The following is a 14,296-nucleotide window of genomic DNA, read 5'->3' on the forward strand; positions in this document are numbered from 1 at the left end:
GAGGCTTCTATAATCAGCAAGCTGTATTTGTCCTTTATGGTTAACTCAGGTTAAGTATCTGGGGATCTCTTGCTTATGCCTACGAAACTCCTTACCCCGCCCTCTGAGATCCAGCAACATAGAGAGCAGCAACATGGGGAGGAGAGCAGAACTAAGAGTCTTTAGCCCTTTTGTTGATGATTCCTCAGTCCAGATGCAGGGAGTTTCCAGTTGTAAGATCCAACCATAACCTGTTGGGTATCAATGGGTCTCTTCTTGCAGGAGCGGCATAACACTTTTTGTAGAAGAACAGCTCTTCTCACTATTTAATGTCCCTCTCCAGTATGGAGATTCATGATCACAGAGGCTCACATTGTGCCCACTCAAATATTACATTACAGATGTCATACAGATATGACAAGTAAGATTAATGCGTAGAGCAGCTCGCAAGCATTTGATAGAGTCCAAACACTGAACACTTTCTTATAATTCTAGTACCTAGCTTATCAATATTAACCCACAAGCGAGACAGATAGTTTCCAGCTGTGTATTGTCAGTGTTTAGTTGAGACATGGCGACCTTGGCATAAGCTGGTGTCTGGTCTGCCAGCATCACAATGTTATCTTCTGGAATGAAGAATTTAAGTTTCAGGTATATTTAGCTTTTGCAAACAGTTTTGTGCACTGGAATCCAAAATAGGAGGCTCCCCTGAGAAGTCAATGAGAACTGACATCTAAAGTAGATATCCAATCTGATTAATATTTTAAAATGCTGAACATCTGTAGATGATGTTACCTTCATCCTGAGAGTCAAATACAAATCGTTGGGACCCTAATAATTCAAGGCTAGATTAATATTTATTTCACAGGACACATCTCTTTTTAAATAGGAAAATTAAATTTCAGGTAAAGAAACTTGCTGTGTTATAAGCATTTCTATGCCTCAGATGTCCTGCATTTGGGAAAGGTAGAAGCAAAGTGGGATGCTAGGTGTAGTTATTTACATGCCAGTACCCACTAGTAACTGTTACCCAGCAGGGCTGCAGAGGAGTGCTGGGAACCAAATTACAGGCTTTGGACCTACTTGCCCTATGAACTGCCGCTCTTCTGCAGTATGCTTTTTAGAAGACCAAATTTAAAACAGGGAGTCAGTGAAACTCTCAATGCAGAAATGTGATTTTTCTCCCTCTGTCCCTTCCTTGGAGGATTACTGCAGCTGAGATGGGAGAATGGGACAGATATAGAGAAAAAAAATGATAATTTGTCATTGTGGCCAATGAGCCAGTATGTCCTTGCTTCACTAACTGATTTCTCAAATAGCATGTGTATCTCTCTCTCTAAATCTACTGGCTTTGTAAGCAGAGCTCTTTTTGTAAGCAGAGCTCTTTTAAAGCAAAAAATCCCCCCCCCTTGAATCAATATATATCTTTAATTATAAGTTTTAAACTTATTTTACTTATATACAAAGCATAACATAGCAACTGATCCGTTGCAGCAGTACAAAGCTCATCAAATGAGCTCAGCCTGGATCCATTTCTTGTCACATCCAAATTTAGAGACACATGATAGGTAAGTCAACTTCCCGAGATGACAGCTCAGGTGCCAAAGAGCAAAGAGTCAGAATTCCAGCTTCAGGAAAGAGGGTTTTAATGCAGAACATTTCAAATAGAAGGCCAGATTCATGACCAGCTGAAATGTAAACTCCTTATTGTGCTGGTCTTTGTGAAATGGCTGGGTAAGAGGGCTCTAAAGGGAGACTAGTTCTGATTTCATGAAATTTGTGGTGAAACTTGCATTTCTCCAGAAACCCTAACTGTCACAATACCCTAGGTACCAGCCATTCTGCAAAAGGAGCTACATTTGTGTTCACTAATATAAAACTAAGCTTTTGGGATCATGAATAAATTAGCTTATTGAGAACATGTTCATTTTTTAAAGAATATTTTTTGGTCCAGACTCTGCCTGTCCACTGAAAACAGACATGGTTTCTCCCCAAAACAGGGCACATAAAAACGCTACAAATAATTGATAAATATATATCCATGTTATAGTTCTGAATGGGCTGAAAAAGACACACACACACACCCCCTTCTCCTGCTTCTGTCATCAACTCCTTTGCTCCCTCATTGTGCCACTCCTCCTTCCTCTACTGTACAAGGAACTGCCTTCTGCTACCGCCTTGTCTACTCAGCGCTCCCCCAGCAATCCTCTCCACAACCCTCCTCTACCTCCCACTGATTTCCACTTGTATGTAGCCCCCTCCTCCTGAAGTTAAAAAGATCCAGGAATTAAAATGAATGGAGAGTTTTATCCAACTTCATAACAAAAATATTTTCTACTGAGACCGACGTTAGTAGAAAAATGTATTAGACCAGATGTACTTAAATATAAACATCTCAAAACCCAGTTAAAGTCTTCATTCTTTTATTAGAGCTGGATAATCCAAAGTATTTCTAAACGCTGATTTATGTAAGTAGGTTTAGATCCTATAGTCCTCTTGTAATTTTTTTTCCCCACTGATGTCATCATTAAGCAATGATTGCTGAAATGTCAAACTGCACCTCACTATTCTGAGGCTTGTACATGTCTGCCATTCAGCAAAATTGTACAAGTAATATATTACATGAAAGCCGACTTTGGTTGACTTGATATCAACAGGGTGACGGCTCTACATTTAAAATCCTTTGAAGTTTGTACTTTGCAGTTAAATTATTTACTGTCATTTCAGCTTTTCTGTGTGTAATAAAAATGGCAAATTAGGCCCTAATCCATTCATTGTAGTAAAGTTAAGCATGAGCATAAGCAAGCCCTTCAAGAGATCATTTAAATTGACTAAATTTGGTTGATGCTTAATTACATAGTTCAAAAAAGCCACAGATTTACAGCTATTATATAAACACATGTAAACTACACAGAATGACTTTTAATTGTTAAATAGTAAATGTTAGAGAGCTATTTTAAAAAATCTCCTATAATAGCATATCTAGTGGAGCTTGCATTTCAAAGGTTTTCTATATACATCAAAGTGTCTATACTCCTATTGCAGAAAAAAATAGATAGATACTGACATGCATTTTCAAGCATCTTCATTCTAATCTTGCCACAAGAAAAGTAAACAGTGAATTTCTGAAAGTCAGTGTTCCCAAAGAGGGAGAAGAAGAGACTATTTTTTGTTTTGACAAAATTGCATGTTTTTAAGTTTGCTAAATTTCTGCAAAGCTGGAGCAATGTTATGAAATACTGAATTTTTACAAAAAGATCTTAGATTAATTTTTTCTCTGTCTGAAGACTTGCAAATAAGTCAGAGTTGAGAGTTTTGAGAGAACTTTAGGAAGTTGTGGTAATGTCCCCAAAAACTATAGGACAGGCCCAATTATTCTACTAATTGGAACTACTTACATAAAGAGGTACTACCGTACGTAAGGGTTGTACAAGTGAACCTCTGGGCTGGAGCCAGAAGACCCCAGGCTCTAATTCAATCTCTGCCACAGAATGCCTTTAATAACTAGAGTTGGGTGGAAAATGGTTTTCCACTCTGGCAAGAATTAAAATTTTGAAAGGTTTTCCTGTCCCAACAAAAAGTCTAAAACTTCAAAAATTTTGAAAACCAAAAAAATCAGAAAAAAGAATTAGATCAGGTCAATCAAAACATTGTATTTTCTAATGTTCATGTTCTAATTTTTTATGTTTATTATAAATTAACGTAATTCTTCACTCTGGAAGAATTACCCATCATTAGGCAGTGACTTTTTGAAGTGGTATCACTAAAGATGGCAGCCTAGAATACCCGATAAACCCACTGGTAGGCTGGTTACTTGTGAGGTAACCAGAGGCAGACGGGCTATCAAGTAGTTTAATGAACATTAATTTCTAAAGGGAAATATTCTCATAAATAATGACTTCAGAGGTAACCGAATGATTGCTTTCCCATTTAGAGCAGCACGTTTGCAGTTTTGAGCTTGACATGTGTGACTGGAATTCAGATTCATCATTTGAACACGTTTCCTGGGTGCGCACAAAAGCAGGAAATAATCTTGCCTCAAAATCAGCCCTCCTGAAAGATCAAAGCAATGATACTAGAGGTAAGAATATTAAATAAATACATGGTTATTAGCTGTCATTAGACTGTGGTAATTTATAGGACAAGTCAGAGGGAAACATTGTGGAAATAGAATTAAAAGTCATCACGTGCTTTATTTTATACTTGAACTAGCCTTTATTTTGGAATATTCAGTATGAGTAACAAGATCTATGCATTTAGTATGAGAACATCAAGAACTTTCATCTAAGTTTTCAAACGAGCTGATCTTTGATAAATCAAATCTTACTCTAATATTTTTTGTCCTACCTGTGGGCGGGGGATTACATCATGATTCTATAGCAAATTAAATCTTTCCCAAGTCCTTTTTGTCACAGCAGTGTTATTTGTAAGGTGCTGTTAAAGGGCTTATTCTTTCACCCTCTCACTTCCCTGGTCCTTCTTCCATGAACAGAGAGCAACAATACCTGATGTCCGAAGGTGCAAACAATTCAATGTTTATTGGGGTGAATTTCCCGCAAGCAATGATTCCAATTTCCTTCCTTAGTGTCCCCCTTCTCAGCTCTGATGCCACAGAACCTTGCATGTGTCCGTTTCCGTTCCCCCCTCTTCATGAAACATGATTCCAATTCCCACACCCCCATTCCCTGTTCCCATTCGCCTCCTTACTTCCTGATTGACTGCAGACTATATAGTAAAACTTGGGTTCTGCTTAGCTACACCTTAACCAATCATTTTACTGAAATTTAACTAACCAATTCTAACAGATTGATCTAACCAGTTATATCCCACCACCTTAATTGGTTTACACCTAACAAAATTAATTATACAGCAGACAGAAACCATTAGAGAACCAGACAGAGATTATACAGACAAACAATAGGGAGGTGGAGACTACAGTGACAGAACAACACAGAAATGAGGATTTCACACCCCAGCTTTTGATAAGTGAGTTCTTTCCAGACAGGGTGCTATCATACTAAGTTTTCTTTAACCATTTTTATCTGGTGGTGATAGGCACTATCAGGACAGGATTGTATTCCTAACAGTCCAATAGCACCTTATTTCAATGTGACTGGTCAGGACCACTTCCCAGCTTATGGCTGCCACTGCTGCTTAGCCAAAAGCCTTAGCCTAAGAACAGGGCCTCATACTGCCACAGTAAGAGAAGGCCTACAAACAGGCAGATTGATTTTGATTCTTGTTTTGTACCTCTATAACTTACTAAGTGATAAACATATACCTAAATTCAGAAAGTATAGGCCTTTACAGACAGGCTTGAATATCTATATCCTAACAGGTGCTGCTCTATATTAGCCTCCAATGCATTCCAAGGTTTCGCTTTACACCTTTAATTGGACCACCCAAGGACAAAACAAATCTGTATAATTAATAATTATAAATGCGAGCCTCTTTTCAGATGGTGGTAGCTTTCTGGAGGCATGTGAAGGGGACCACTCACTTCCAAGGCCACCTAGTAGTCAGGCTGGAGTGGGCAGGTTGTCTTCCTCCTGGACATTCCCCTTTCTCTCCATAGCTCTGCTTTGTGCTGGTCTGTCCTTTTAGTGACTCAGCCCTCTGGCCGGGTCACTCATTCAAGTCCACCCCTTTTGGGTTACACATAAAGAGTCCAATAATGTGGAAGTCTTCACGAGTCAGCAAGGGCCTCAGGGCTTCTTGGGATCAGGATCATTGTACCAGCTAGGTTCCCCACTGTCATTGTCCCCTCTTTAAAGGTTGGTAAATAAGCCCTGGCCCAGCCTCTCCACGGGGCTCTGATCCAGGGCCCAATGGTAGACAGCTAAGCCCTGCATCTTGGGGTGCTATGCAGCTGCCTCTCTGGATCACCCCCTCCCTGTTCCCACAGGATAGAGTAAAGAACTGAACACAAAAATACATTTCTGACCTTCAAAAGTCACCCTCCTTTGCAGGCTTGTTCAGGTCAGCATCACCAAGCCTGAGGCAGCAAGAGCTCCTGTGGTGTTCCCAGCTCCCAAGAACTCAGAGTATCAGTCAGCTACTTCCCCTGCCTCCCTGCCACTAAGCTATTCTGTTTCCCATTTTTAAACTCCAGCTTGTGAAAGCTTTCCTGGTGCAGTGGGACGAGGCTGCCTGGGCCCAGAGCAACTCCTTATCCTCTTTTTCTCCAGTGTGGGGCTTGTATACCCCATCACAAGGTGTTACAACCTGAGTAAATTTGCCTAATCACCCTCCCCTCCACAACTGTTCTTAGTACTTGGAGGGCTATGGACCCCTTTCTGCACGGACTTACATGAAATCCATGGCCCACAATGATACATAAACTTAATTCAATAAAGTGAATCCTGGATATTGCAGGAAATTGCCCTATCTGTCACAATTTCCACAATTGTCAGAAGCTGAGAATGAGCAACAGGGAATGGATCACTTGATGATTACCTGTTCATTTCCTCTGGGGCACCTGGCATTGGCCACTGTTGGAAGACAGGATACTGGGCGAAATGGACCTTTGGTCTGACCCAGTATGGCTGTTCTTATGTTCTTAATAAAAATGCAGCTTTAGTTATTATAGTCCTGGCATTCAAAACTGCTACACTTGTTAATACAATATTTTGACAGACTTTTGAAAGCATAAGAAAACATCAAAAATGCCATGGAATGGACTTCCAGGCTCATTTTGTTCTTGTCTTTTCTGTTAGGACTATCGCCAATGTTTCTATGTAGCACTAGTTGCAATGGTAACTTTTTAAGTCTATAGTCTATTGATTGCTGTTTGAACTTTGCTGAGTCCAGAGATGCAAAGTACTTCTTGCAAAATGTCATAGTAGTTGACATAGATGCTTTAAAAAAATAACATCTGGGTTATAGACAATTATATTTATAAAGAAAGAATTGCCTATAGGATTTGAAGCATCCTCGTTTCCTGGTATTCTTAAATTTAATAAAACCTTTTCGGACCTTGGCTGCCTTTTTATTATTTTCAACTCTGTATCCGAAAGTACTTTATAACAATGAATAAGATGTCGATAGTAAGTATTTTCCTTGTAGGCAAACGTGGTTGCTATATGCACTTATTAATAGTCCATATTTCTGGACATTAAAATATGTTATAGGGCAGAGGGAATGCTGCCTAGGAAACCAAGGAGATTCCTCCATTCTTTTGAATTATTCTGGGACCTTTAATTTCCGCCTGGACAGTTAGCAAAGAAGGGACTTCAATTCAACACCTCCCATGAAGGGCATTGCCTCAGTCGGTGACACACACTAACTTATTAGTGGAGTATTATGTCAGTAATGGCTATGAGCCTTCATGTGTGCCAGTACAGGCAATCATTTTTCTCTAGGTGCTGAACACCCTAACTGCCCTTTTTATCTGCTGGAATGGCTATTGGGTACGTGACTGGGTCAAATTTAATTCCTTCATTTAATCTGTATTGGAAATGAACATGTTTTTAAATGCCTGTCATTCAGGTACGTGGGTATCATTAATTGGGTAAATAGACAAAAGTAATTGAGTAGGCTGAATATATTCTTCATAAACAGTGGGTTGGGGCTGCTCTAAGCACTTTATATTGTAAAGGAGAAACAACACATAAACACATGAGAGAAAAGGCACAGCAATACACAGAAATGAATTCTTCATAAATGTTGGAAGGCATCCAACAATACTGAACTAGTTCAGCTCCTCGCTGCTTGATGCACAATTTTTCAGCATTTCTTTTCTTGCTAATTATTCAAGTTATAAAGAGAGAGCAGAGGTCGTCCTAATGACTACAACGCTAAAAAACAGAGCTACGGTGTAATGAAACCTCAAAAATGTATTGTAGAAAGGTTCAAACTTGCAAATTGAGCTTGACTAAGCTTTAGCTTGTGATTTTGATCAAAGCTTCCACTACCATAAATAGGAAGGGGTCAGAAACTAAATTACGGAGTGCAGGTCTAGACAATTATATTTATAAAGAAAGAATTGACTATAGGATTTGAGTAATCCTCCTTTCCTGGTATTCTTAAATTTAATAAAATATTTTCGGACCTTGGCTGACTTTTTATTTTTTTTTGTCTGTGTTGCTTCATTCCCCCACTTGTTATGTTACTTTATTTCTTCTAGTTTTTCTAAAGTTAGAAATTCTTTGAGTTTTCCCCCCTCCTTTAACCTTATAGTTTCTATCCTTACTGTATTTTTATTCATTACCAGATATTTTTCTTTTTTCAGTCTCTAAGCCTACACCATGCTACATGTGGCTCCCACAGTTCTTTCTTCCTAAAAAAAAAAATCAAAACAGATTCTACACCTTGGTTTAACATAAACAAATAAAAAACCTCAAGAGTAACTACTGATGCAAATCCAATCAGGTGTATGTTGTGAAAATGGCCAAAATCATTAAAATGTATGTTGTTTTATCCAGATTTTTTCTTAAATTATTTCAGCAGTGGGAGGAGAGTTTTCAGCAGACAGAATTTCCAAAGCTGCTTCTTGCTACTTCCTCATAATCTTGTAGGTCAAGGACTCTTTAAATTTAGTTGAGAAGGGCATTTATTTGAACTCCTTTCAGTGTCTATTATCTCCTTTTTGCTATGAATGTAGTGGCCTTATACTGTACATCTGTCCTCTTACAGTAAAGTTTAAAATGTGTTTTAACACACTTTTCTCCAATTTCCTTACAAAGCTTTGTTAGTCGAGTGGTAGGAATACTCAAATCTGTCTAGTCCTATCCAGATAGTGTTTCCATCGGTACTTGTTTGTCATGTACCCATGCAACCAAATCAAAACTCTAAAATAAGAACCAATCCCTTTCCTGTGTTGTACTGATAAGTAGGGAGAAGAGGGCAGATGTTTTCCTCCAGTGCACTGTCTAAATAGTATGACTGGAGTTCTCAAGTGACCACTTAGAGTAGGATCCAGATTTTTGTCCTTGTTGTCATACCACAGTCCTAGGTGACATGATCTCTTGGCACTAACCATGCTCAGACCCTAGAGGGTGGGCTGAAATGTGTATCATACCCTTCCCTCTCACCTCTGTTGAAATGATCAGTAAAATGTGACTGAGAATGCATTCCCCTTAGCTGCTTAGTGTGGCAGACCTGAGTTCAAATCCCTGCTCCACATCAGGCAGAGGCGGGGACTGAACCTGAGTCTCCACATCCCACGTGAATGCTCTAACCACAGGTCTAACAGTTATAAGGGAGGCACCCGCCAAACCCTGTTTGTTTGTTTTTTAATCTAGCCTTTCATTTGCTTTGCTTTTATGTTAAAAAAGTTCCTGGCAACAAAACAAATTAGTTCATTTCAGGTTCAACAAGATATTTTGTTGAACCTGAAATGAAACCTTTATTGACTTTTTCGATTTACAAAACAGTTTTCGCCATTTCCCAGTTGAGATTGTTGAACGAATTGTTTGAAAGGGCCAGTAAATGGAAAAATCAGTTATTTGCCCAGCTCCAGATGTAATGTTACCAGCTGTAGGATTCTGAGTTCAGTTGAAGAATGGGCACAAGAAATTCTACCGCTAATTTATGGGCTGATCTCATTGTGCAATAGTCATAAAAATATAGATGCTTTCTGAATCTGTATAGACTAGCACACTGTATTTTTTGTAATATTGCTATCTCTATGAAGGTTAGGTTCAGTGATGAAGAGGGATAGCAGGCGCTGTTTTGCAATATGGAATCCTAAATAACAAGTGCAAAAGAGCAGCAATAAGGGGGAATATGTGGCCTTTTTACAAAGTCAACTGTAAACCTTTTTTTATAAAATGCCATTTCCCCGTTTTATGTTTCAAGCATTCCAGGAGTATGGTCTAAATTTGAGATCAAAATTATATTTACAGAAGGTGAAAGTGATTTAATGACAAACAAGTATGTCATGAAATATCTTAACTGGGAGCTGCAGAAAATAGCAAAGTATCCTATGACTCAGGAGGGAAAAAAGCTATGCTCTAGCTAAAACAGGTGTCTTGTCTTTTTATTTCTGATAGATAAAAAGAGACTGTTGAGGACATAAGATATTCTTTTAGGTCTCTGCAGAAACACTTTTATGGGGGGCAGCAGGTCAAGAAAAGCCCAAATTGGTTTCCTGCTTCAGATGGAAAGACAGTGTGCTGCCGACACTTTGGTGTACACATAAGCTCTGTAGAGATCTTACACCTCATGGTGTTTTCTGCAGGAGGGCAGAATTCCACCCCCCCCCCTTTATTTCATTCTTTAGAGACTATAGCAGTTTTACTGTGAAATATATTTACTAGAAACACACTGGGAAGGAAGAAAGGCCAACTTCAGATAAAATCCAACAATGATTAGATATGGAATGACTGAAAATGTGAAGCAGCTAAACAGAATGTGGGACAGGTTGTGGCCTGAGACTATTACTGTCTGAAGTAACAGCTTTAGGATAGCATCAGCTGATACCAGTATTTGGGTGCATGGGGTCATAGTATAAACAAAATCGTTATAGGTTTTTTTCATAAGAAATTCCCGTCAATTCAAGTCACATCATTTCATAATTTTAGAACAAGACAACCAGATCCTGGTGTTGAAACCATTAGTTGTCTTTTTGATGACAGGAATCCAGTAGTCCTTATTTTTAAGGACTGAGGGAAAGAGGTGTCTTGTGAAATGGTATACAATTTTTTTCTTTTCTTTTTTTTTCCAGGCCATTATGTGTGTATGGGAGCTAATGACAACACATTATACAAAAGTGCTTATCTTAACAGCTCCATGTATCACTGCTTTGGCAAGAATTGCCATTTTCAATTTTATTACTCCATGGCAGATAGCAGTGTTCTCAAAGTGGTACTGTATACTAATAAGGTAAGGAGAAACTTTCATTCATTTTCAGACAGTAAACAAAGTCCTGCTCTTGTCAGTCAAAAAACTTGTCTAGTAGTACGTGTGCATACCTCACATTTAGGGACAGACTGGGGGCCAGAACCTCAGATGGTGTAAATCACCATGGCTCCGTTGAACTTCATGGACCTGCACTGATTTAAACCCGGGGAGGACCTGGCCACATGACTTTTAAATCCTAGGATGTACTTCGGTTGTCTCAGCCAGAGTTAAGGCTTTTGGGGATTTCCAGGGAGCAGACAACAGCAGCACCTCTGGTGCCCTTTAAAATGATGCAATGTGTGCTTCCCTCCGTGCTGGGCTAGGTCCCTTTGGGGAAAGTAATACCACTTGCATTGGTAACTGGAGGCTCAGACTGCGCCTGTCCCCTGTGCAGAGGCAGTAGAAAGCAGAGATTCTGGCATCATACGTCCGCACAAAGTTGGGAGCAACTCCTGCACCAACTGGTCACATGTTCTACTTTATTCTATAACACAGTCACCTTTTTCTTGTGATCAGCAATCGCAACAAATAGTGCTGGGTGCTGACTGTAATGTCAAACTCAATTATAAATCCTGACTCAGGCTCCTGTACTATTCTACTTGACACCACTGCATCTGTAACGAGGACACATTCTGCTGTTGGGATGCCACTGAGAATCCCTAGTAAAACTCTCCCTTGTAAAAGTCCTGTCACAGAACTTAGTATTGATGCTACTGTACAATTACTCACTCAAGGCATGAGCACTGCAGCTGGTCTCCTTGGCTAGTGGCTCTCCATGTTTTAATGATGGGACTGAAGAAGTTAAATTGTCGCCCCACACAGCAAGTATCAGGAAGGGGGAGAGCTTTGCCACGCTGCACTCACAAGGCTTACATCTGAAATAGCATTGCCCCGTGGCATTGTCTCGTGGTCTGTGGGGCTGTCTTCACGTACAGCGCTGCAGCAGCACTGGTGCAGCTGCGCCGTGGTAACACCTCAGTGATGATGCTCCGATGCCAATGGGAGAATGTCTCCCATCAGTGTATTGAATCCATATTCGTAAATCTTTGCACTTATCTCCCTCCCTCCCTAAAATCAACAGCAAACAAACCAAGCCTTTTTCACGCCTTTTTTTCGTAAGCCTGGGTTACCCGCATGGATGCCATAGCATGATAAGCATGGACCCTGGACGCTGGACCCTGTACATTAACTGTACACTGCAGTATTTACAGGAGTCGCCTCACGGAACAATGTGATGCCATGCAAGCAGCCCTGCTGAAAGACAGAGTGGAGCAATTCGCAGTTGCTGGCGACAGTCACACATCATCTTGACAGGTTTCAGAGTAACAGCCATGTTAGCCTGTATTCGCAAAAAGAAAAGGAGTACTTGTGGCACCTGAGACTAACCAATTTATTTGAGCATAAGCTTTCGTGAGCTACAGCTCACTTCATCGGATGCATACTGAGGAAAGTGTAGAAGATCTTTTTCTACACACAAAGCATGAAAAAATGGGTGTTTACCACTACAAAAGGTTTTCTCTCCCCCCACCCCACTCTCCTGCTGGTAATAGCTTCTCTAAAGTGATCACTCTCCTTACAATGTGTATGATAATCAAGGTGGACCATTTCCAGCACAAATCCAGGGTTTAACAAGAAAGTCTGGGGGGGGGGGGGGGTAGGAAAAAACAAGGGGAAATAGGTTACCTTGCATAATGACTTAGCCACTCCCAATCTCTATTCAAGCCTAAGTTCATTGTATCCAATTTGCAAATGAATTCCAATTCAACAGCCTCTCGCTGGAATCTGGTTTTGAAGTTTTTTTGTTGTAATATCGCAACTTTCCTGTCTGTAATCGCGTGACCAGGGTGATTGAAGTGTTCTCCGTCTGGTTTATGAATGTTATAATTCTTGACATCTAATTGGACACAAATCAGATGTCAAGAATTATAACATTCATAAACCAGTCGGAGAACACTTCAATCTCTCTGGTCACGCGATTACAGACAGGAAAGTTGCGATATTACAACAAAAAAACTTCAAAACCAGACTCCAGTGAGAGACTGTTGAATTGGAATTCATTTGCAAATTGGATACAATTAACTTAAGCTTGAATAGAGACTGGGAGTGGCTAAATCATTATGCAAGGTAACCTATTTCCCCTTGTTTTTTCCTACCCCCCCCAGACTTTCTTGTTAAACCCTGGATTTGTGCTGGAAATGGCCCACCTTGATTATCATACACATTGTAAGGAGAGTGATCACTTTAGAGAAGCTATTACCAGCAGGAGAGTGGGGTGGGGGGAGAGAAAACCTTTTGTAGTGGTAAACACCCATTTTTTCATGCTTTGTGTGTAGAAAAAGATCTTCTACACTTTCCACAGTATGCATCCGATGAAGTGAGCTGTAGCTCACGAAAGCTTATGCTCAAATAAATTGGTTAGTCTCTAAGGTGCCACAAGTACTCCTTTTCTTTTTACATCATCTTGACACGGTTGAACGCCATTTCTGGGTCCAGGAAACAAGCACTGACTGGTGGCACTGCATCATTATGCAGCTATGGGATGACGAGCAGTGGCTGCAGAACTTTCGAATGCATAAGGCCACTTTCCAGGAACTTCAAGGTGTGAGGAGCTTTCCCCAGCCCTGAAGCACAGCAATACTGAAATGAGAGGTGCTCTGACAGTGGAGCAGTGAGTGGAGATAGTTCTGTGAAAGCTTGCAATGCCAGACTGCTACCAGTCAGTGGGGAATCAATTCAGAGTGGATAAATCTACTGTGGTATCTGTTGTGTTACAAATTTGCAGGGCCATCAACAGACTTCTGCTAGGAAGGGCAGTGACTCTGGGCAACATAGTGGATGGTTTTTCCATGATGGGGTTCCCTACCTGGGGTCGGGAGCTAGATGGAACGCATATCCTTATCATGGCACCAGACCACCTTGCCAAAGAGTTCATAAACTGAAAGGAGTATTTCTCAATGTTGTTGCAAGTGCTGGTGGATCACAGGGGCCGTTTTACTGACATCAGTGTGGGATGGTCGGGAAAGGTGCATGGAATGTGCCTTTGGACATTTAAAAGGTTGTGGGCACAGTCTGCTTACTAGATTAGACCTCAGTGAAAGCAATATCCCCATTGCTATTGCTGCCTGCTGGGCTCTCCATCATATCTGTGAAACAAAGGGAGACAAGTTTCCGCCGGGGTGGGGGTGGGGGGTTGAGGCTGATCGCCTGGCAGCCAATTTTGAGCAGCCGGACACCAGAGCAATAAGATCGAGGAGCTCTGCATCTCCGTGAGGCTTTGAATACCAGTTTCAGCAATGAGCCAGAGCAATGTGACACTTATCTGTGTTGTTCCTTACCAAACTGTCCCCCCGCATTGTATTTTCTCCCCTGTAATCTCCACCCTCACCAAGCACCATGTGTTGAATGAATAAAGAGCCTTTTCTCCTCAATCCGTTACGTTTTATTTTGCTCACAAACACACAGACAGAGCAAAGAA

The 14,296-nt window shown here is 40.5% G+C and overlaps 1 protein-coding gene across 1 annotated transcript in view; it reads left to right on the plus strand.

Moving 5' to 3' along the window:
- MALRD1 (MAM and LDL receptor class A domain containing 1) overlaps nucleotides 1-14,296 on the plus strand; it is a 468,338-nt gene that overhangs the window by 39,616 nt on the left and 414,426 nt on the right. The window contains exons 7-8 of the mRNA XM_075124752.1: nucleotides 3,914-4,060; nucleotides 10,646-10,803. Coding sequence (XP_074980853.1) covers nucleotides 3,914-4,060; nucleotides 10,646-10,803 — 305 coding nt within the window. The remainder of the gene's footprint in view (nucleotides 1-3,913; nucleotides 4,061-10,645; nucleotides 10,804-14,296) is intronic.

Source organism: Caretta caretta, chromosome 2 (assembly GCF_965140235.1).
Source record: "Caretta caretta isolate rCarCar2 chromosome 2, rCarCar1.hap1, whole genome shotgun sequence".
Lineage (NCBI taxonomy): Eukaryota > Metazoa > Chordata > Testudines > Cheloniidae > Caretta > Caretta caretta.